The sequence below is a fragment of the Rhinolophus hipposideros genome (genome assembly GCF_964194185.1).
Source record: "Rhinolophus hipposideros genome assembly, chromosome: 4".
Classification (NCBI taxonomy): Eukaryota; Metazoa; Chordata; class Mammalia; order Chiroptera; family Rhinolophidae; genus Rhinolophus; species Rhinolophus hipposideros.
In genome coordinates this window covers 28,171,436-28,194,181 of record NC_138050.1, presented here as the reverse complement: position 1 = coordinate 28,194,181, position 22,746 = coordinate 28,171,436, and the positions used below count along the sequence as shown (strand labels likewise).

At 35.9% G+C, this 22,746-nt stretch overlaps 1 protein-coding gene across 9 annotated transcripts in view; it reads right to left on the bottom strand.

The window, feature by feature from the left end:
- Nucleotides 1-22,746, bottom strand: part of TENM3 (teneurin transmembrane protein 3) — a 955,259-nt gene that overhangs the window by 419,703 nt on the left and 512,810 nt on the right. For all 9 annotated transcript variants that reach the window (XM_081046184.1, XM_081046189.1, XM_081046188.1 and 6 more), the window contains one exon: nucleotides 8,147-8,453. In XM_081046184.1, coding sequence (XP_080902310.1) covers nucleotides 8,147-8,378 — 232 coding nt within the window. In that variant the 5' untranslated portion in view covers nucleotides 8,379-8,453. The remainder of the gene's footprint in view (nucleotides 1-8,146; nucleotides 8,454-22,746) is intronic.

The window sequence follows — 22,746 nt, the reverse complement described above, 5'->3', positions numbered from 1 at the left end:
ATTCATTTTATTCTCAAAAAATTACAGATTAAAAACTAAATCACAATCTACATAGAAGAAAATTAAAGCACATAGAAATTAAGTAATTTGTCCAAGCAAGTTACTTGGCCAAGAATGTCACTTGCCACTAAGGGAAGGAATGGCAGATCTAGGACTCAATCACAGATCATTTTTTAAATATTATGTTACATTACCTCTGATGTCTATATATTTATCATGTATTCAAGTACCAATTTGCTTAACTTTTATTTTCTTACTAGAGACACATGATTTTCGTATGTATACAATCAATCATATATTTAACAAAAGTCCTAAATTAACTTTTCCCAAATAATAAACTTATTTAATTTTCTCCTCTCACAGCAATTGCTGAAATGTCTAAAATAATTTCGAACAGTTAATTGTGAGAGTAGATGAGTCTTTCTTATGTTCCCGATTTCAACTGAAATGGTCCCAGGATTCTCACCATTGAAAATGCTGTTTTTAATGTTTTCAATCGATCATCTTACATATTTGTTTTTTTTTTCTTGTTTTACTTAGTGAGTTTATTTTAATAAGGCCTGGTTGCTAAGTTTTATCCCATACCTTTTCATCATCTACTGATAAGATCATGTTTTTCTACTTTGATTTATTAATCTAATTATTTTAATAGATTTCCTAACATTGAAAAATCCTGGCATTATCACCAACGATTAGTACCAGTTTGATATTAATTTGATCTAACCTATTGTTCTTTTTGCACATTGCTAGATACTTATATGCAAATAGTTACTTAGAATATTTATACATATATTGAAAAGTGATTTTGGTCCCAACAGCTTCTTTTTTGTACTATTTTAATAAGTTTATAATTAAGGTTATGTCAATTTCATAATGTGAATTTTAGTGCTTCCCATCTTTCTCTCTCTGTGTGTGTGTGTGTGTGTGTGTGTGTGTGTGGTATTGAATAACTTTGAACATTGGAGTTAGTAGTACTTTGAAGGTTATGCAAAATTCACCTAGGAACCTATTTTTAACTTTTCAGTGGTGCCACTTTTAATCACCTTCCTAATTTCTTCTGAGATAATTGATTTGAGACATTTTCTCTATATTTTATAATAATAGCATTATGGAGTTAATCATATTTTGGAGTTAATCATATTTCTCTAAAAGAAAAAATAAATTCCTCTAGATTTTTAAAATTTGTTGTTAGGAACAGTACCTTTTAGTTGTTACAATGCCTCCAGTATCTCTCCTTATTTTTCTTCTCATTATTCTTTAATAGGAATCATGAGGGGCCTTTCATTTTCTTAGTCTTTTAAAAGAATCAGCTCTTTTGTTTTTTTTTAATTTCCATTGTGGTTATCTACTTCTTCCCTTTTAATTTGGTTTATTTTTCTGATATTTTACTCACTTCTTTTTTTTATGGTAAAACCTTTAATTTTTTTTTTTAATTTATTAGTTTCAGGTGTACAAGACAAGGTAATACTTAGACATTCATCATTTATATCCCTCACACTGTGCCTTCTTAAGATGTATAGCAAATTAGGTTCAATCTTTAAACAAATTATTTGACAATATATTTATGGCTTTCACTGTCTCCCATAAATTTTGGAAGCAGACTTTTATTTATTTCATTGCTTTCTATTGCTCCTTATCATGATCTATGGGTGTCATAATCCATGGGGGAAAAGGAGTTTTGTTTGTTTATATTTTATTATTTATTTCTAATTTTACTAAATTGTATGATCAAATGTTTTGAATTATAAAGTCTCTTCTGATTTTTTAAATGTTTCTTTTTGTAGCTAAATGCACATTTGGTTTCTGTAACTATTCCATAGAAATATGAAAAACTGTATCACTTCTATCTGAAAGTTATTAATGTCCGTGTATACATACATATTAAAGATATATATACATAATATATATCATATATATTATGTATATATATCTTTGCTGAATTTTTATTGATATTATGTAATTGCTGTTTTATTTTTGTTGTTTAGATCTGTCTGATTTTGAAGGAGGTGAACCAAAGTATCCCACAATAAAGGTATTTTAACAACCATTTTTTTCTAATAGTTTTTGCTTTATAAATTTAGTTATTATTTTGTTTAATGTACACAATTTAAGAGCTGTCATCTTTCTTTTATCGTTTATTGTCCTCTATCCTGTTTTGTATTTTTAATTGTAAATTCCACCTTTCCTAATTTTAATACGGCCATCCCTGCTTTCTTTTTGTTTTTATTTACCTGATATATTTTTATCCATCTAGTTATTCTCAACCATTTTTTAAAATCATTTTTGGTTTGATGGTATTTCTTACAAATGCCAATAACTTTTATAACTGACTGAATAGCTTTTGTTTGTGTTAAAATTCAGTGAATTTATATTTCATATAGTATGTAATACAGTAGATTTGATTTCTTCCACCTTGTTTTATGGTTATTAATGATGTTACTTGTTTCCTCTTTTCTTTGGATCTGTTTTTGCTAAATTGATCAGATTGCTATTCATTCCCCTTTTCCTCCTGCTAATTAGGTAGGTCTATTGTGCTTTTTTGATTCTACTAATGATTACCTTCCTTTTCCTGACATTCATATTCAAATACATGTTCTTCATTATTATATGAATGCAAGATAGCAATTATTTCCCTTCACTAAAGCTCTGTTTTATAACTGTTTCCCCTTCTCCCTCTTCAGATTTGATTTTGGAACACCTTCCCTACCTCTTTCCTCCAACTGCTGGATTTAGAGGTAGGTAAGTAGTAGGTAAGTAGTGTTAGTACTAGCCTTTTTTTTTTTCCTTCTAGCTGCTCTGTCATCATCATTTGAGATTTAATAGCACATACACTGCAAAGCTGGTTGTTCATCACTGTTTCTTCTCTTCACAGGAGTGATTCTGATTCAATTGGTATGACTTCTTGAGTACTTCCTTACATAGTGTACATTGGTGATACATTCTCTGAATCTTTGCATGTCCTTAAATATCTTGCATTTACTCAGAGAGCAACGATATCTTCTCTGTGTATAATATCCCTGAGTTGTAAGATTTTCTCTCAGTAGATGTTATTCCATTGTCTTCTGGCTTTTACTGTTGTAGATGAGAAATTCATTAGTCTTATTTTTGTTTCTTTTGTAAGTAACAATAAAAGTAACTTGTTTTTTTTCTCTCTAGAATCTTGTAAAATATGTTTATCTATAAAGTTTAAGAATGTTTCTAGGATGTGCTTAGAGGTAGGGAAGTGTGAGAAAGTGTGTGTGTGTGTGTGTGTGTGTGTGTGTGTGTGTGTGTGTGTATTGTTTTCTTCTTAATTTTACCTGGAACTTTGTTTTCCATTTTGAGTTATTTCTTCTATTTGGTCTTTGATACTATTGATTTGAATTTCATCAATGACCACCCTCTCTTCTTTAGTGAATTCAACAAATCTATCACATATATTTTTTCAGTTTGTAAATTATGCCCCACCCCAGCATTGAGTTGTTTTTGTTGGTTTTGTTGTTGTTGCTTTTTTTTTCTTTTCAGTATGTAGATTTCTGTAAGTGCTCTTATAAAATTTTTTTATTTTGGTTCAAATTTCCCTCTCTCGTCTCCCTTGCTCCTTTTCACGATGAGCTTCCTGATCTGTTTGCTTTGCATCCTATCCCCCTTCCTACATGTTGGGTACCAGGAAGCAGGGTGTTGCTTTCCTGGGGTGCCTTAAGAAACAGTAGGAAGTCCTGTCACACTCCAGGAACAAGCCTTTTCACTCCCTGGCTTCCTTAGTTGGCACTCGCATAATATCAGAGTGGAGAAAATGCATCTGTTTAGGTTCCCCCAGCTTGTGAGGGGTCCAGGAAACCAGCTGTTCTTGCAAGGCAACATTCACTCCAGCAAGGCCCATGAGAGAAGCAGGCCAGTCCCTCTGGCACCACAAAGCCACAGCGTTCTTTCTGATATTCACCGTAGGGCATCACCCCATTCAGAGTCTCATCTGGCTCAATGGGGGGAAGTACCTCACCGTGTTTGTCCTGCCAGAAGCCTAAGAGAATTCTGTATCTCATTTGCAGCTCTGATCACTGCTCAGCTGGGAGGAGATAAGGAGTTGGCTGGGAGCTGGGTGGGTGAGGCATCATTCAAGTCACCAGCATGCCAGAATCCTGGATACATATTTACAGGAGCATGCAGACTGCTTTTCTGCATTGGTGAAACCCTATCCTTGGTAAGGGGAAGGTCTAGCATCTGAAATATTTGTATGAAAGATGGACTGGGGCTAGCATGCAGCCCACTGGAGAGGTACAGTAGCAAAAAATTAAGACTTGCAAATCTACTTCCCCACAAACTACACTTCAACTGGCCTGGAACCAGCAATAACATGAGGTGAGAAGAAGCAGCCATGTTTGTAGGAACTGGGGGCAGCTGGGCATTGATGATGACAAGCAGAAAGAGAAGGCAAATCCCAAAGCAATGGAGAGGAGAGGACAGAGCTTTTGGGATGAGAAGCACACTCCCAGGGAAGACCCGAGGAGGTGAGTCACACTTAGAAGTCAGCCAGTGCCTGTCTTTGTCAATCTGCCTTCCTTCTTCCCTTCCCTACTTGGCAAATTTATTTGCTATTTTGATTTCAGGTATGTATAAACATAGACATAATGCTATCTGTTTTTTTTTTTTTAATTTAAAAACAGATGACCTTCCTCCCCATGGCCATTCTATACATGGTGGTCTTTTCTTATTAAAATTCTGAAATTCATAAGCCCAACCCCAATTATTGACTATTTGGCCAACATTTTCAGTTGAGACTGTCCCAGAGATGTTCTTTTCAGGCTCGCAGTTCTGTAGAACCAAAGTATTCTTATTTTCAGACATCACTTCATTTTAAAATTCACCCTCATGGCCAAAATTCCTTGTTGGAGTTGATAAGTCATGAGTTTGGTCATGAACAGTACAGGCAGTGTACACTGTACAGAGGAAAAAGATCTTTTATTTAATCATTTCTCTAAAACTGTGGGATGATTTTATGCAGCTGTTTTATAAGCAATGTGTCTCAGACCTGACAGAATAAATTCTCTTCAAAGATGAATCAAAGAAAATAGTATCCAAGAATGCAAAACAAGCCATTGTCACCCTAACCCTATCACACCTACAGAGCGCTTTGCAGCTGCTAAAAGAGAAACTATTTCCAACACGTAATAAACCGCATGAAGCGATTCGAAAAGAGAGAGAGAGAAAGACATCTGTGTGAGATCCAGTCAAATTACACATTACTGTGGAAATGAATTCATCCCCAGCTTCAAGGTATCTAATAATAACATGTACTAAACAATAGTCACCTGCCAGTCAGTAAAGCCATAAAAATGATTAAAATGAAGTTTGATAACAGGCCATAAAATTGGTCAATAAAAATTAAAACATTACAATTTTAGGTTCAAATTCATGTAATTGCGTTAATGGGGCCTCTTCTTATCACTTCCTCCAGCTGAAGGTGCATTTTCCTGTGTCACTCAAAGGATAAGTGGATGTAGGACTGACAAGTTGTTTTAAAAGTCCATGGACTAACTAAATTAGCATGATTCTTTGGAATTGTTTCAAAGATCTTTGGCTACTATTAACATTTTTAACCTTTCATTTTTATTATGTGTATGATGTCATGAGCTGTGGCAGGAAGCACATTTTGTCAATTAAATAATTAATCCCACAGCATAACAGTCAGTGATGAAAAATTGACATTTGTCAGGTTCAAAGAAAATGAAAGCCTAGGAGGATTTTTCATTATGCTCGCTGGAGAAAAACATCATGTGATAGCAGACTTCCCTTCTACTGCTCCTGCTACAAACAGTCCCCATATCAAACCGTAGGAAAGCACAAGTATTGCAATGCCTCCTTCTCCCTCATTCTCATCAATCCAATCACAAAATCCTATCAATTTTATTTCCCAAATACGTCTCCAGGTTCCTCACTTCTCTCTATCTTCCCCATCAGAATTGGCTGAAATTGACTCTGATAAACGAAAGGGCAACTATTATAGTGAGTAACCTGTTTTCTGCTGTGGCAATTGTACAGAGGTAAAAAGCCCGAGTGCCAGGGGCTTGGGTTCAAGTCCCAGCTCTTCCATGGGACTTCAGGCCTCTCCAAGCCTGGAAAAGTTTCAATCTGTGAAAGGAGGACATTCCTGGGATCTCCCTCAGATGGTAACTGCGAGGGTTAAATGATAGTGCACATGACATGCTTATTAGCACACTAACAGGAGTGCAGTGAGGAATGAGTGCTTGTTAGCTATACACAGCAGTACGTTCCATTTATGTTTTGAATACTTTCTGATCTATGAACATCAGTGAATTGTAGCACTGTCACACACTGCACCTTTGCTTTCCCTTCACCTCTGTTCTTAAACATCTTCTCATGACTCCATTCAGGGGCCTCTGACAAGAGGCCTCCAATGGCTGCCTCGCTCACTCTTTTTCCTGCGCTCCTTCTCCTCCTCCTGTCCTTGCTTGGCAAGGAGCTGAGTGATAGTACTCTTTGGCCCCCTAAGAACTTCAGTTCCGGGGTTTCCACAGATGGTATCGCCATGTCATCAACAACAGTCTGCACTGGATTAATGCTGCCTAGGAGGTGAAAATTTCAGCTTGCTATTTTTAACCTGTTTGAACATCCTCCGCTCTGCCAAAACTGAATGCTTGCTTAGGGTGGAGATGAGCCTCCTCAACGTGTCATGCCACATACGCTGCCTTTTTTTTTTTTTTCTAATAGTATTTCACAACGTGTTTTTATCCAATAGGGTATTAAACAGTTATGTTTGTTACAAAAAGCAAGATTTTACATTGGTTTCAGATTGCATGCATTTCTACAAATACCTACTATGTTTTAAATTGTTGAAAAATGTACCCTGAAAATCAATGTCAGCTGCGTATACAATATGAAAGAAAAAAATTGGGTTTAGAATTATAATACGTTGCGCAGTGAACTAAAATCCCGTGATTTAACAAGAGTACATCAAATTTGTATTCTACATCTTCTCTTAAAAAAAGGATTAAAAATCTTAAGCTATTTTGTCCCCTTTCAACAAATTTGATAACCTGTAATTAGTAAGACATGTTTTAGGGGATGAAAAAAATCTCGCTTTCGTAAATCAAATGAGTCTTCTTTGATGTTAACTCGTTTGGGTGAGTGAACGCTATTTCATTCTAGTTGGTATGGCTCTTTCCACAGTGCAAGGAAGAAAAGAACCATGGAAAATTTTCAAACTTTTGAATGATTTATTGCATTATTACTTTTTCTTAAATTTGTTCCTACCCAATATCAAACTGTTAGTCACACTGTCTGTAAGGTGATTGGAAAAGAATGGATATGTTCTTTATTTTTGAAGTTTAATTTACTTTTCTTCATTTCCTGATTAAATTAGCTAAGGGATGCTAAGATCTATGTAAATTGACTGTGTAATAAGAATGTAAGAGGATTTAATTTTTATTAGTAGTAATCTTGCCCTCATCTCAAGACTGCATTAGAAGAAGCAAAATATAACTATATCTGCCTAATTTAAAATAAGCTACTGTCTCAAAGCATATAAATTAGTAGGTTTAGGTTTATGAAGTAAAGTTACAGAAGTCATTATTTCACTGGTAGAAAATGCAGGCAGAAAACACAGTGTAAAAATGTTCAACGAATATATGTGACTCACCAAACCATAATGGATTATATGATGGGAAACAAGGATGGTTGAAGGTACAATCTCAGTGTCCTGGATTGCCTGTGAGAGAGCATTCGGAAGGTCTCCACAGCAGGCTCTTGAATAAACAGATAGATACCAACAGCTGGGATGGATGGATCACAAGATGATACAGAATAAGAATCCTTCCTTTCTTATGACGGAAAGATGAGGTTCCTTACCAACAGTTCCTGTTCTCCTTGCACCAGTTCTAACTATAAAAACAATGTTCTTGAGCACCTTCATGAGATTGTATGAAAGCCCTGGAGACTTGGGTTTCAAGTTTATGTCCAAATGCTGTGGCCATGTGCAGTCACAAACCTCACATATACTATGCATAATATGTATTGAGATAATATAATATCTCAAATTTTGATTCAGAGGATAGGACAAGGAACTGAAAAAATCATCATGTCACCTTGAAGGTAAAAAAGTGACACGGACAAGTTTGAGCAAGCTTGTTTTCCTAGAACAGTGACCTACCTTGTCTGGTGTACTCATCCGCTTCTCTGTGAACCAAATCCTTTACTCTGTTTCCATAAAGCAGCCGTGAGGAATCATGATCGAAAGCTTTCAAGGTTTCACTGGAACTGTAAGACTTCTGTGTTGGGACCCTACACTCCTCATTGTCTGCAGAGGAATTTGTATGCCGCCGTTCTTTCTCTCGTCTGCTCTTGGTCAGGGAGCAGTAAGGCCTCCGTTCTTTCACATCCATACTTCATTCCTTCTGGGTGCACATCAGTCCTCGTTGTTACAAATTATACTCAGGGTTCTATTCTCATTGGCCTCTCTGTAAAGATACAAGGTTTGCATGACGTCAGCACCACAGCACCCTAAAGACAACTGACTACATCCTTCTCAATCTGGAGGATGGTGGAAAGTAATAGTATTCCTAGCTAAGAAAATTGCTTTCAACAGGAAGCGAAAATTAGCTTGTATTACTAGCAGTCGAGGCACATTTTCTGTTAATGAGAGTTATACGTCTTGTTTGAACTACTATACCTGATTTTTCACATTAATACGAAAAACAAACTTCAGCTCAAGCTTAAATTTGACTCCAGAAACTAGCTAAAAATTGGCTTCGATATGTGGGTTAAATTTTGCACAATGGAAAAGTTTTCTCTCGCAGTATTTTTACTTTTCTTAAATTTGTTCTTATAAGTTTTTGTAAGAAAAAAGTTCCCTTTTTTCTTACAAAAACTTATACTATTTTTATTTCTTTCTCATTTGTTTTAAAGAGCAGGAACAAATTGGGAGTCTCTTAGAGCAGAGACTTCGTCAAATGCACTGAACATTTTATTATTTTTTACAAAGACTTGTCTTTCAGAGGGCACAATTTTCATGTTTCAAGGACTTAAATGTCTTGAATTGTGGAAAAAGCTGATTCTTCTTTTCTAATCTCCTTAAAATGCATTTTCCTTTCTAGAAAATGAATTTAATCAGCACTGTCCTGATATGTAAGTCAGTTCAAGTGGCTAATTTGATGGGGTAATTTCTTGCAACTGCCAGTAGCGAGAAATAGTTAGAAATAGCAAGACAAATTGTGTTTGTTTGCTTAGGAAGGCTCTTTTCCCCCCAAATTTACTGATCTGACAGGGATGGGGAAATGCAAGTAGAAAGTCTATCATACCTAACACATGGGGCATAGCAGACAGGTAGTTGCCCAGGGCTGGTAGCTTTTTAAATGGTCCTCCTTTATCTTTATTCTTTCCTATTTTGTCTTTCCTTTTAATCTGAAGGTCCCTAAAGGCCTTGTCTTCAGCCCTGTGGCATTTCCCCTCAAGGCACTCCTTCTTTCCTAAATTCACTTTTTTTTTTTTAAACTTCTTATGTTAATGATTTCACAATCTACTCAACACAAATGATTCCTAGGGGCCTCTGGTCTTCTCTTTGGTTCCACATCCTCATTCTATGCATTTTTCTTCCACATAGAGTCCCTCTCCTGAAGAGTCTCTCTCCCTCTTCTTCAACCTCGACTGTCATCCCACACATCTTGCCACTCTACAATGTGCTTCCAGCATGGAGTCTTGTAGCTGATTCTGATTCTTTCAACATTGGCTAAGTTTACATCTATGCTGTCACAAGTCTTGATTCTTTCTGAGTGACATTACAAGTCCTACACCTTTCGTGTGCAAATGTTTGCCTTCCATCCTGCAGTCACAAAACTCTGCGAGCTGGAATGACCACAGCATTCCCCTGTGCTTGTAAATGTTGGACTGCTCCCCTTGCTACCTCTTCAACCAATCTGGACTCTTCCCTACTCATATTGCCGGTAAAGAGTTACCTCACATGGGGATCCATAGTTCTCTGCTATTAAATTGAGCTGGGCCGTTAAAAGTAGTTTCTAATATTTTAGCTTAGCTGTTGAAATGTATCTTGACTTCCCTACCTTTTTCTTCTATTCCATGAATCTGATAACAAAAAGCTAATATTATTTACTGATCCTTCTGATTCATTATCCCATTATTCTCTCTATAAATTCTTCCAATAACTCTTAATAGAAATTGGATTTTTCTTATTGTAGCATTCCATTTACTTTCAGAGACAATAAATAATTTCCAGGTATGGTGGCACAGACTATTTTTATACAACAGTATTAAAACAAAAACACATCAATTCACTCTTTTTATTACAACATACAAAAGTTACATTAGATCAATATTTATTGAATGACTATAACGTATTAGAGTCTCTTCTATTATGCTGAGGACAAACCATTGAATAAAAAAACTGTCCCTTCCCTCGTGGAGTGTACATTTAGTGAGGTCAATAGGTACAATCTTTCTAATAGAGTGAATACATATGTCTGAGTTCAAGAAAAATCTTATTTCTAAAATAGTCTCAATCGCATTGGCTGACAGTCCATGTAGACCCCCATAACTAAATGATCATCTAAAAAGCTTTTAATTGCCAGAAAAATATTATGATTCAATCATTTTTAGGAATAGAGCTTTGAGATTTGAAATCATTATAAAAGTTCCTTTTTTTTTTGCCCTAGGTTGACATCTATTTTAAAATAACTATAGCTATATATACACTTATGTATGTATTTTTATACTTTAAAAATGGACGGACTGAAACAAGGGAAAATTGTTTTTTTTTTCTTTGCTGCAGTTTTTGCTTCAATTAGTTTGACCAGGCACTGGTAAATTGTAGTCCACCGGCCAAATCTAAACCACCACCTGTTTTTGTAAATACGGTTTTACTGGAACACAGCACATGTATCTGTTTACGTATTATTCTTGGCTGCGTCCACGCTACAAAGACAGAGTTGAGTGCTTGCAACAGCAACTGTAGTAAATTGTATCTCCCAAAAAGGTTGAAGTCTTAATCCCTAGGACCTGTAAATGTGACTTTATCTGGATATAAGGTCTTTGTAGTTACAATCAAATCAAGATAAGGTCATACTGAATTAGGGTGGGTACTAAATCCAATGACTGGTACCTTTATAAGAAACAGAAGGGGGAGATTGGGATGCAGAGACACACAGACAAAAGTAGGCCATGTGAAGACAGAGGCAGAGATGGGAGTGATGTAGCTACAAGCCAGGGAACACCAAGAGTTGCCAGCAACCACCAGAAGCTAGGAGAGAGTCGTAGAGTAGATTCTTCTCTAGAACTTCAGAGGGACCATGGCCCTGCGAACACCTTGATTTCATACTTCCTACCTTCAGAATTGAAGTATAAATTTCTGTTGTTTTAAGCCGCCAAGTTTGTGGTGATTTGTTACTGCATCCCTAGGAAACTAAAACAGAGACCTGATGGCCTGCAAAGTCTAAACTTACTGTCTGGCTTTTGATAGAAAAAAAATTGCCAATGTCTGAATTAGACCACGCATTTTTCCATTTGTCTTGACTTGTCCCTTTGGATCTCTGAATGTAAAGGGTACTCTCTTTTCTATATAGCCCATGATACAATTTTACAATCTTGCAAATTAGATAATCAATAAGTTTTTTAACGTAGTAATATGAACATATATCATCACTAGTAAAGATGTGTCCTTGTGGTAATGTTATGAACGTTTATAAATCAATACCAATTAAATGTTAATAAATTAGTAATGAAAAGATAATTTTAGGTATTCTAGAGCTTTACAGAACATTTCTAGCACCAAATATCTGAGTTTTCTTTATTTGTGAAGCAATTCTACAGTGGCACAATAAATTAAGATATAACATTCAAATATACCATCAAAGACAAAGATATTTTGATGTTAGAGATTTCAAACAATAAAAAAATCCTTTGTATCTGTCTTTTCATTTTTGTACATTGTTCAAACTCTTCGAGGATTTAATCTACCCTGTAACGTGTTGCCAGTACTGATAGGCTTCTGATGGAAGTCAATCATTTCAATATGACTTCAAAAGGCAGTTTTCTGCCTACTCCCCTGTACTCAAGGCTGAAGATGAGAAGGTTAAAAAACACAGCTGCCTAACTGTGCTAAATTGTTTTAGAGCACTTTGATGGTGAATGCAGTCCTACAGAAGGAAAAAGGTCACTGCATGAATGTTTAGCATAAAGCATTTAATGAACAGAACCCTAGCTGCATCGGTAGGCAGGGGCCTTGCTAAAATAAGGAAAACTATTAGAAAGAAAGTTGACCAAATACTTTTGGTTGAACTGGCTACCACAAGTATACTTGTATGACAACATCAAACTGATTGGGTTAATTTTTATTAGCTCCTTGAAAAACCATATTACTAACCATGGTAGTCCTCTGGAAAATACTGCTGGGTCTTAAAGCAAATTCCATTATATGGTCTTTTTTATTTTTTTTTTATCTCAATCTCTTGCAATATATTTGATTGACTAAGTGAATGGGCAGGCAGTCCCTGACTTAGGGACACTACATTTGTGGTGATCACATCCTCTACTTTAAATATATTATTTAACCATGTTTGAAACTTGACCAGAGAACCTAACAACATTATTGTATTGATTCATAACATGTTCCTAGTTCCAAATAACCATTTTTAAATTGTACTTTAGGAAGTAATCTGATTTATTTGGATGTTGTGTATCTTTAAAAACCTTTGAGGCCAATGATTTCAGTTTATCAGGCCTATAACAAACATCCATAAAGTCATCTGTACTTTTAAAATTCCATGAGCTTATGTGTCTATCTAGCAACTGAAATACAAAGAAATATCCAAACCTAAAGGATTGATTAAGTAACCTTTTGGTCAATATCACTCATGCTTCCCTTGCTATTTATTGTAAGAATTACAAATTCCTGATTGTCATCTTGAATATCTTCTGTGTACACTGTCCTCCTATCTTTATAATAGTTTGGAAAAGCTCACTCAAAAGAATAAGCAGACATCAGAGAAAAACTAGTTTACCACAACTTATTTAGATTAAAGATCTAAATTAAGTTCTTTATACACAATACTAAAAAAAAAAAAAGAAAGAAAATGGAAGAAAATAGTTTTTTCTTATTCACAATTCACATTGTCCCTAGTAAGTTAGTATTTATGATTTAGTATCAATTATGTTAATCAAACTGTAAATACAACTTTGCACATCATAAAATTTTCAAAGTGTTTCCTTTATTGAACAGCTCTATTGAACACAAGAGGAAATCAATTGCTATTGTTCATTTTAGAGGAAATTTTGTTTCCTGAGGAAATCTACAAATCAAAGAATCGAAATAATTAACTACAAAAATGAAATCATATTTTGGTGATTTTTTTTTTGGTATTGCTAAATTCAAGCATAACTGCAAATTGAGCTTACAGCTTTACACAGAAGAATGCAAGTAAATTTAGCTATCATGTTTGAGGCACAAGGTTAAAACACAAAACTGAAAAGAAATGCAGGGTAAGACAAATCTACTGTGAGTAACAAAAGCAATGCTTGTTAAGAAGACACAGGTACAGATAAAAATAAATATAGCAAATAATTAGTGGTTGAGAAGGTTAAAACGAGGCAGGTTGCTTTCTTTAAACATGACAGGAAATAAAGAGATCATTTGATAGCAATTATACATAAAACGTCAACTTCTGCTTCCAGGCAAGATGGAGTAACAGAAACTGGATGTGCAATCCTGTCTAAATAGCAACAACAAAATAGACAACATACATGAAACAGAACTTTTAAGACACTGACATGAAATAATGCAGGATAGTGAACCTTGAACAATGGGAAACATCCAAGATGAGCCCTGATTACCTTTGCTCATTGAGAGAATTTCCAGGCTGTAGCAGAGGGAGGAGGAAACCAGGAAGACCCCAGGAGACTTCCTAAGCTAAAGAGACAGAGCTGAAGTTCTGGTAGAACTCGTGGTAAGAATTTTCAGGGCAAAGTGTTGCAGAAAAGAGAGCTATGTGGAGGAAGAACTCTGCAAGTCTTCAGAGGGTCCTTCTTGAGAATTCAGCAAACACTGATCATCACATGCACCTAATGACACTACTGGAGGCCAGAGAAAGAGTGGTTTGAAAGGATTATAATGGAATTTCTCAACCTCAGCATTATTGACATTTTAGATGAAAAAAATCCCTTTTGTTGGGGGCTGTTCCACAGTAGGATGGTTAGTAGCATTCCTAGACTCTACCCTCTAGAAACCAGTAGCACTCCAGTCAGGACAATAAAAAAATATCTTTAGACATTACAAACTGTCCTTTAGGTGGCAAAATTTTTCCCTAAAAGATCTCTGAATTATAGCAAACAGCATCCAGAGTTTACCCAAGGCCAAGAATAGTGCATATTCCCACCAACCGGATTGGAAAACTTTATCATGTATTAGGTAATATACTCAGTAAGGTCTTGCCTCAGTTGTGGGGAATGATTAGGACTAGACTAAATATTGTTCTGATCCCATCTAAATATCTTAAATGCAAGACCAGAAAGGAGCAAAACATTTCAAAGTAGTTTAGCTGTGTAACGTAAAGTTCAAAAATATAATAAGAATACAAAAATACTCAGCACTAAACATGGTAAAACTCACAATGTCTGTCATCCAATCAAAGATTACTGGGCATGCCAAGCAGCAGAAAAATAATGAGGAGAAAATCAATGACTTGAAACTGACTCAGAACTGAAATGGGTGTTAGAATTAATAGACAAGGACATGAAAACAGTTATTATAAATGTACTTCATATATTCAAAAAATTAAATGGAGATATGGAAGATATAAAAAGAAGATGTAAATCAAACTTCTAAATATGAAACTACACATCTGAGATGAAAAATGCACTAAAGAGACTGAATGGCAGATTAGACATTGCAGAAGAAATGGTTAATGAATTATAGTAATAGAAACTACACAAAATTAGCACAGAGAAAGAGAATAAATGGTATATAAATGAGAGGTGGCACTACTTTGAGAGGCTAGTATAGATGTAATTGGAGTCTATTACGGAGAAAACAGGAGTGAACATTAAAAAATTGAAAAAGATTATAACTGAAAAATTCTCAAATTTGATGAACACTACAAACCCACAGATCTCAGAACCTCAACAAACTCCAAACACAGGAAGTGTAAAGAAAATTACACCAAGCCATTGATTATGATTAAAATTGTTCAAACCAGTGATAAAGAGAGTCTCAAAGGCAGACGGGCAAAAGGCTCATTATATAAAAACGTTTGCCATTGGAAATAATGTAAACAAGATGACAATAGGGAAACATCTTTAAAGTACTAAAAGAAAAACAAAAACTGTCACTCTAGATACCTATACCTAGTGAAACTATCTCTAAAAAATGTAGATATAACAACTATTTTTTCAGACATACTAAAGTTGATCACCAGTTCTCTCATCACAAGACATGTAATGGAAGCCCTTTAGGCAGAAGGAAAATGACATCAGATAGACATATGGATCTACACAAAGGAATTAACATGCCTGGTAGGTACATAGTTAAATGTAGAAGATACTTTACTTATTATATAAATCTCTTTAAAAGATAGATGACCATTTAAAGAAAAAATCATAATTATGGTGGATTTTGTAACATGCATGATTAAAATGTATTGCAACAGTGGCATAAAGGAAGGAAGGGAAGAAATAAAAGTATACTATTGTAAGGTTTTTATACTATATGCGAAGTGGCATAATATCACCTCAAGGTATACTGTGTTATATTTTAAACCCTAAAGCAACCACTAAAAGAAATGGAATCATAAAATATGGAAGCATAAAAAAATTCAACTAATCCAAAGAAAGTAGGAAAAAGAGGAACAAACAATATATGGGGAAAATCGAATACAAATAGTAGGATTATATTATTAACTAGGTCAATGTCAATAACCACCTTAACTGTAAATGGTCTAAATACAACAATACAGAGATTTGCAGATTGAATAAAAAAACATATATGCTGCTTCCAAGAAACATACTTAAATATAAAGACACAAACAGGTTAAACGTAAACGGATGGAAAAAGGGAAACCTAACCTTGATGGACAAATGCCAGTAGGGCTGGGGCAGAGTGTGTGAGGAAAGATGAAGCTAGAGAAAACTGAAGAGCCACATGCAATGTTTCACAGGGCAGGCCAGCCATTTCATTCATATTCCACTGATAATGGGTAATCATTGGATAGTTTTAAATGAGGCACTGACATGATCAATTGGATTTACAGTTTGGAAATCACCCTCCGGCTCAAGTGTGGAGAAAAGGGAACAGGGAAGTCTCGAGTGGAAGCAGGAAAACTTGGCAGATTTTTGCAGATATCAAGGCAAAAGGATGATAGCTTGGGCTAGGGAGGCGGCAACGGCAGTGGGGATTTAGAGAAGTGTTATGGACATGAGGTGGGTGGGGAGTCAGCCGCAAGACTGGTGATGGGTGGAAATGAGAGTGAGGAAGAGGAGATTGAGAATGCCTACCAGGCTTGAGCAGATGGGTGAAGAGGGCCATCTACTGAGACAGAAAGAATACGAGGCTGTTCCTATACACTGTTTAATATGTACTCAATTCTTGCTTTTGTTTAATTTCAAACATGTATTAAGTAGTAATATTTGTCCTTTGCGGAAACTAGAAAATACAGATAAGTGCCCCACCCCACCCCCAATCATTAAAATTATTTCTCTCCTAACATTTTAGTGTTCACCTTTTCAGGTTTTTTTCTATTCTTATGTGTGTATATAAATATATATACATTTCATGTATATATATATATATATATATATATATATATATATGTGATTATGTAACCCATTTTTACTTAACATATTATGAACATTTTCATATGAGTAAAGATATATTTATGTCTTTACTTAATAAATAATACACAGGAAGCTTATTGTTTTAAAACTCCTTTTCATGCTTTGTCATGGATAGCAAATAGGCAAACTTAGATAATGAAACAGATAGAAGCAATATACTAAAATAGCTGCTGAGTAAGTGAATGCTGGAAAATTTTTAATTGGAAAATATATAGAACAGTGCCTTAGGCTATAAGAAAAGTGGCTTAAATCTGATCAAATCATTAAAAATTCTTTCAAAATTATTTATATGTAGAAGGAAAAGAAACTGGAAATGAACAAAAAAGAAAAAATACGGATAATGAGGAGAATTTACCCAGTAAAGTGGGATTACATTCTATTATTAAAAAAATAAATAAAGCAATTTACTTGCATAGTTTCAAATTAAAACTGATTCTGTTTTTCCTGAAAAAATTTATGGACAATAGTAATATAATACATAATGGTAACATATATTAATACAGCTACGTAGCCTATGGTTACAATGGCATAAAGAAATGCAGGGAGAAGGCCATAATCTCCATACTTAGAATAGATGGGAAAGGGTACCCCTGTGCTCTTCCATTCATTTCTTTGAAAAGTTGCCAAACTATAAGATCTGTGTAGCATCAATTCAACATACAAACCCTCCGTCATAATGAGAGAAAAACAAGCAAGCCTTCTAGATGGCTTAAAAACAACTACAGCTTGCTAGATCATAAAATGACTCAATGAGACGTATTACTGACCTGGTGAGTTAGGAATACTGTGTTCAATTGGAGGAGGTTCTTAAATGAAGAGCTAATATTATTTCCCTAAGTGCTGGGTATAGTCCTCTCTTTAAGAGTGGATATAAAAGCTCCTGGATGAATTATTAATTTCAATCTTGATTATTTATTGAGTGCTTAAAATAAGCCAGATGGTTTACATATATGACCTCACTTAATCCTCACAGCAACCTTGCTAGGTAAGAATTATAAACCCCATTTTCACATGAGAGAACTAAGGCTCAGAGAGATTAATTGACCTCTCCAAGGACACAGTCTGGAAGTAGTTAAGTGGAATCTGAACACATTTCAGTTTCATTCTAAATCTGTATTTTTCACCACTAGACTCTACTTCCAAACTTTAGAACAAAAAGGGGATTTAAGCAATGAAAAAAGAATGTTTTTAAAGTTAAAAAACAGAGAGCGAGAGAGAGAGATGACAACAAAGAGTCTGACAAACTGTGTCAGGATGTCAACAGATCCAATATTAACAAAGTCAATGAAGGTTGTAATATTGAAAATAGCACGATATTAAATTTGCAGAGATCACTGCACTGAGAAGGGACAAGTAAAAAGGCAAGTGAGATTGAAGTGAGGAGTAAGAAAGGTAGAAAATTCAAGACAAAGTTAAAAAGATAAAATACATTGGAAACGCTTTCAACCTTCTTCTTCAGGGAAACGACAATTGAGAAATACATGATACCTCATGGTGATGTTATGTGTTTCAGAAGAGGATGCAGTCACAATTCTCTTGTCTCCTGTCCCATGTGATTTAGTTACCAAAGGAGAGCTGCTCCCCTACATCACTGCCATCTTGGTCATATGAATTTTTTGGTATGCCCCATAGTTCCCTGAACAAACGCTCCTCTCTTATATTGGTGGAGCAGACCCCAATCCTGGGGTTGTGGAACTGCCTGCACAGAATCTTAGTGATTGGTTCAGGAATAGACATGTGACCTAATTCAGACCAGGACATGTGACAAAAGTAGTGGGAATGTGCCTCCTCAAAACCATTGAATGTGGAGTTGCTAATCTGGGAAGATAAAGAGGAGGAGCCTGTTTACATTTTTGTCACCTTGTGGAGAAAGCCAACCTGCCACTGAAGTGTACATTAAAGAAAACAACCTCAGAGAGACAGAAATATGATTTTAACTAACATGTTCTTAGCCTGATTTCTCAACTAAAAAAGCCTATACTACTACCACTGGAGAGGAAATACAGAACAGGATTTTGATCACACAGATCTATGTCTAAAGTCAAGCTCTATAATTTATAATTTATGTGACTTATGACCTTGGACAGGTAATTAAATTCCCTGAGATTTGCTTTCCTACATTTCATTCTCTAAAACGCATATGACAACATCTTTTTTTATGGAGATATTTTGACCATTAAACGAAATACAGTTGAAAAAGCACAGCAATGGGCATATAACATACTCTGTATTTGATAAGAACCCGTTATTATAATTAAATTCAAAAACATTGTCCAGTGTCCAAAAATAATGTCCAATGTCATTAGGCTTATCTGAGGAAGCTGGGATGGAGGAAAATGTGTAAAAGCTCAGTCCTTTAAGACTGAGAGCAAGGGATTATAGGTCTATAGTGAAATTGGTATTTGGCTAAAATGTTTGAATAGAATTTGGGTTTTGAGTTTTTATGAGCTTATTCAGAAATCCTATGTCATTAAATTAGAAAAAAAATAGTTCTCACACCAATAACATCAAAATGAGTTCATCTATAATGGTATCCAAATATTTATGTCTTGGTAGTAGGCAGCAGTAGGCAAATACAGGAAGGACTTTGAAGAGGGGCAATAAAACTGATTAAGAGTCTCTAGATTGAACGATCTAAGTGGGGTTTATTTTAGTAACAACTAGGTGGAGACCTGATCACTACCCACAAGTATTTGGAGAATAAAGGATAAGTGCAGTTATTCATGCCTCTGCAACCCACAGGCGAAATTACTATAATAAACATATCCTCTGTCTACTGCCCACCAGACAGTTTTCATCTCAGTCTGAAAAGCACCAAACCAGCCAAATGGCACTTTCTTCGCAGACTCCTGGAAAGCAGGAAATTCTGGTTCAGTGCTGGAGGTTAGGGTCTCGCTCAACAGGTATCCCCCTGTGGAGTGAAGAGGGAGATGGGGACAGAGAGAGTCCCAAACCCCACTTCCTCCTTGAAGTGATGCTCCAAGGGGCTAGGTCCCAGCCAGAGTTGCTTCAGGGTTTCAAAATGCCTTTGCATTCAGTCCTAGTGTTTTATTTACCCAAAGAACTATGGAAACCCTCTTGGCTTGCTGTGGATACTGCGGGGGCTGGGTCAGGTCTGGACTCAGTCTCGAAGGATGTGAGGAAAAAGACCAACATTTTCAAAGGCAGTCTGGCAAGCAGTCGGCACACTTCCTCTAGAGGATTCAATTCTCTTTAATATTTTTCTTCTTTGGTGCTTATTGTTTGTTTTTAAACGCATTTTAATGCAACACTATCAGGATATACAAACATGCTTGACTAGTATAGACTCACAGAGAAATATAATGTTTTGACATCTCAAGTTTAGTCACACACCTTAAAGTGCATATGTAAAATACACTCAAATATTATGACTGTATAAGTGCTGCCAGAGAGTCAGGTAAAAATAGAAAAAGTCTATCCAATTAGTCAGCTGTTCCTGAATGTTTTATATCATAAAGACAAATATGTGCATAATTTATAATGTTCATAAAAATTTTTATGAGTTAGGTACACATGGCCCAACTCAGATCCGCCTTGTCATGGACACCTGCTGAGGGGCGAGTGCCCAACACAGCATCCCAATGAGGGGGTGTGTTTGCTTAAAGGAGGCCCCTTTCAATAATTAGCACAAAGCCTTGGGAGTAAGTGGCCCAATCAAAAACATTTGTTTTTCAATCTGTTACCAACAGTAGTTATAAACGGAGGCACAGGATTAAAATGGACCTACGCAGCAGATAAAATTGTTGCCTACTGAAGTCTACTGAAGTAGAATTCTTTCAGCACTCTTCCTGACTACAAAAGGGCAGTGCAAGCAAGAGTGTTCTGACAGGTTTCCTTGGTTTCCCATTGACCGCCTGCCAAGTAGAGAAGCTGGACTTTTGCCACTGTATTTCATACCTTGATGGTGCAGTCTAGACAATTGTTAAAAACCACACTTTCAAGGTAAGCTAGTAAATTGCGGCTACTCAATAAATATTAAACCGCAGCAACAATTTGGTGTTAAGTCAATTTGGTCTATATTTCTTGAAAGTAAGGCACTACTAAAATGCAGTAGTCACTGTTGAGAAAATATGATCTAATTTTGGCTACTGTGGCTTTGCTTTAAAATAATTTAACTCACTATTCATCTCATTACAAAATAGTTATGATATCCATTAATAGTTATAGTTATAATCCGTGTGCCAGGAGGATTTTAAAATTAATATGAATGGAGCACTAAGGAAAGGACTCTAATTTACAAAAAAAAACCTGCCTCGGGTGACTGCCACTCTCCTTTCCCATCACCTCCCCAACTGGGCATCGGCATTTCTTTTCTAGTCTAGGGGCAGCACTTCTGCAACCGGGAGGTGTATCATTTTAATACTCATTTAATTTTTGGTCCCTCTACTTCTAACTACCAGTAGGGGGCCAATTAGCACTGATTACAATAATTATTTTGCATAATGGACACCTGTCACCTATGAACCGGATTGAGATTACTAACCTAATTCCATGTGGGTCAGCAGGTCATAATGACTACTAGTTATAATTAGCCTAGACTGCATTCCTCTTCCCCTGCCCCACCCTTTTCCACCTTCACAATCATCATTATCCTCTGTGTATATGTATGTAATGGTGATACCACTTTGGAAAGAAGAAATCGTGAACATAAAGATTTCCATGATTATTTTTGGAAAATAGCCGCATTTCATTGGATTATTTCTACAGCATATAGTAAACACAGAATGTGTAATATATTTTAATTGCTGTGATGTAAATGAGACTTTGGGGTCATGTTACAGAGTGTTAACTGAAAGATCCAGCTATGACTTTAGCATGCCTGCAGGCCTTTTAAATTGTTATGGGAAATTGCAGCATTCAATTGAGTAGTTTCAACACTGAGCTCCCCTAAGGCTTATTACAGATTGGCAACATGATGCCAATTTCAACTAATGTACATAATGCTTTTTTCCTCTCATACTTTATCTAGAGAACGTTTCTAGTACGTACAACTTGAAAACCATGAAACACTAAGCAGATGAAGAGCCACGTAATGGAGGCAATTTACCACTATGTTATTGGCAGAAGTCCTCAGGTACTATATAACTTCCTTCAGATGGGGTTCAGAAAAGCTTGAGCATCAAAATATTCGTCCAATAATAATAATTAGAAATGTGTAAAAATGCCCAAATTATGACAACTTAATTTCCCATTAAAATATTTTGCTATAAACTCTCCATGAAAAATGCATCCAGATAACTCAATTCAAGAAAGATTCAAGTAGCAAATATCTAGAACATTAACTTATGATAAGATACTTATAAAATGTATTATAATTTATACACATTTTCATATATGCTATGATAGTGAGATGGCTGTGAAAATCTGGTTTCTTAAGCATGAGTCAGTAACAACAGAAAAACATATCTCCAGTGTAAGTATGGCTTACTGTCCTAGCAGGGGTGAATGAAGGAACCTTTTTTCTTCTCCTTGGGTATGCAAAGTATGGGTCTATGTAACTTGTGGTGCCAAAGGGAATAAGATAAGCCCGCGTCCCCACTGCCTGACTAGATTGAGCCTGACACAGCCAGACCATCGTCGTAAGACATATCTGAGCAGACAGTGCAGAATCTTTCACAGAAAGAGCAAGAGAGATGCCCAACATTGTTGTTGGTTCTGCCTTAGCCACCCCCCACCATCGCCTGGATCAGACCCACTATGGTCAGATCTGCAGAACCTGGGGAGTTAATAACTGTCATCGGAGAGCCTTTCCTTCCTCCTGTTCCTAAATTGCAGACCTTCTGGGACAGCAACCACTTGCTTCAAAGCCTTCCAACAAAAAGCATGGAACAGGCTCCTGCCAAGTAAGCACCACTCATTAAACTGGCGTTGGGTATTTCTACCAGGCCACATACAAAG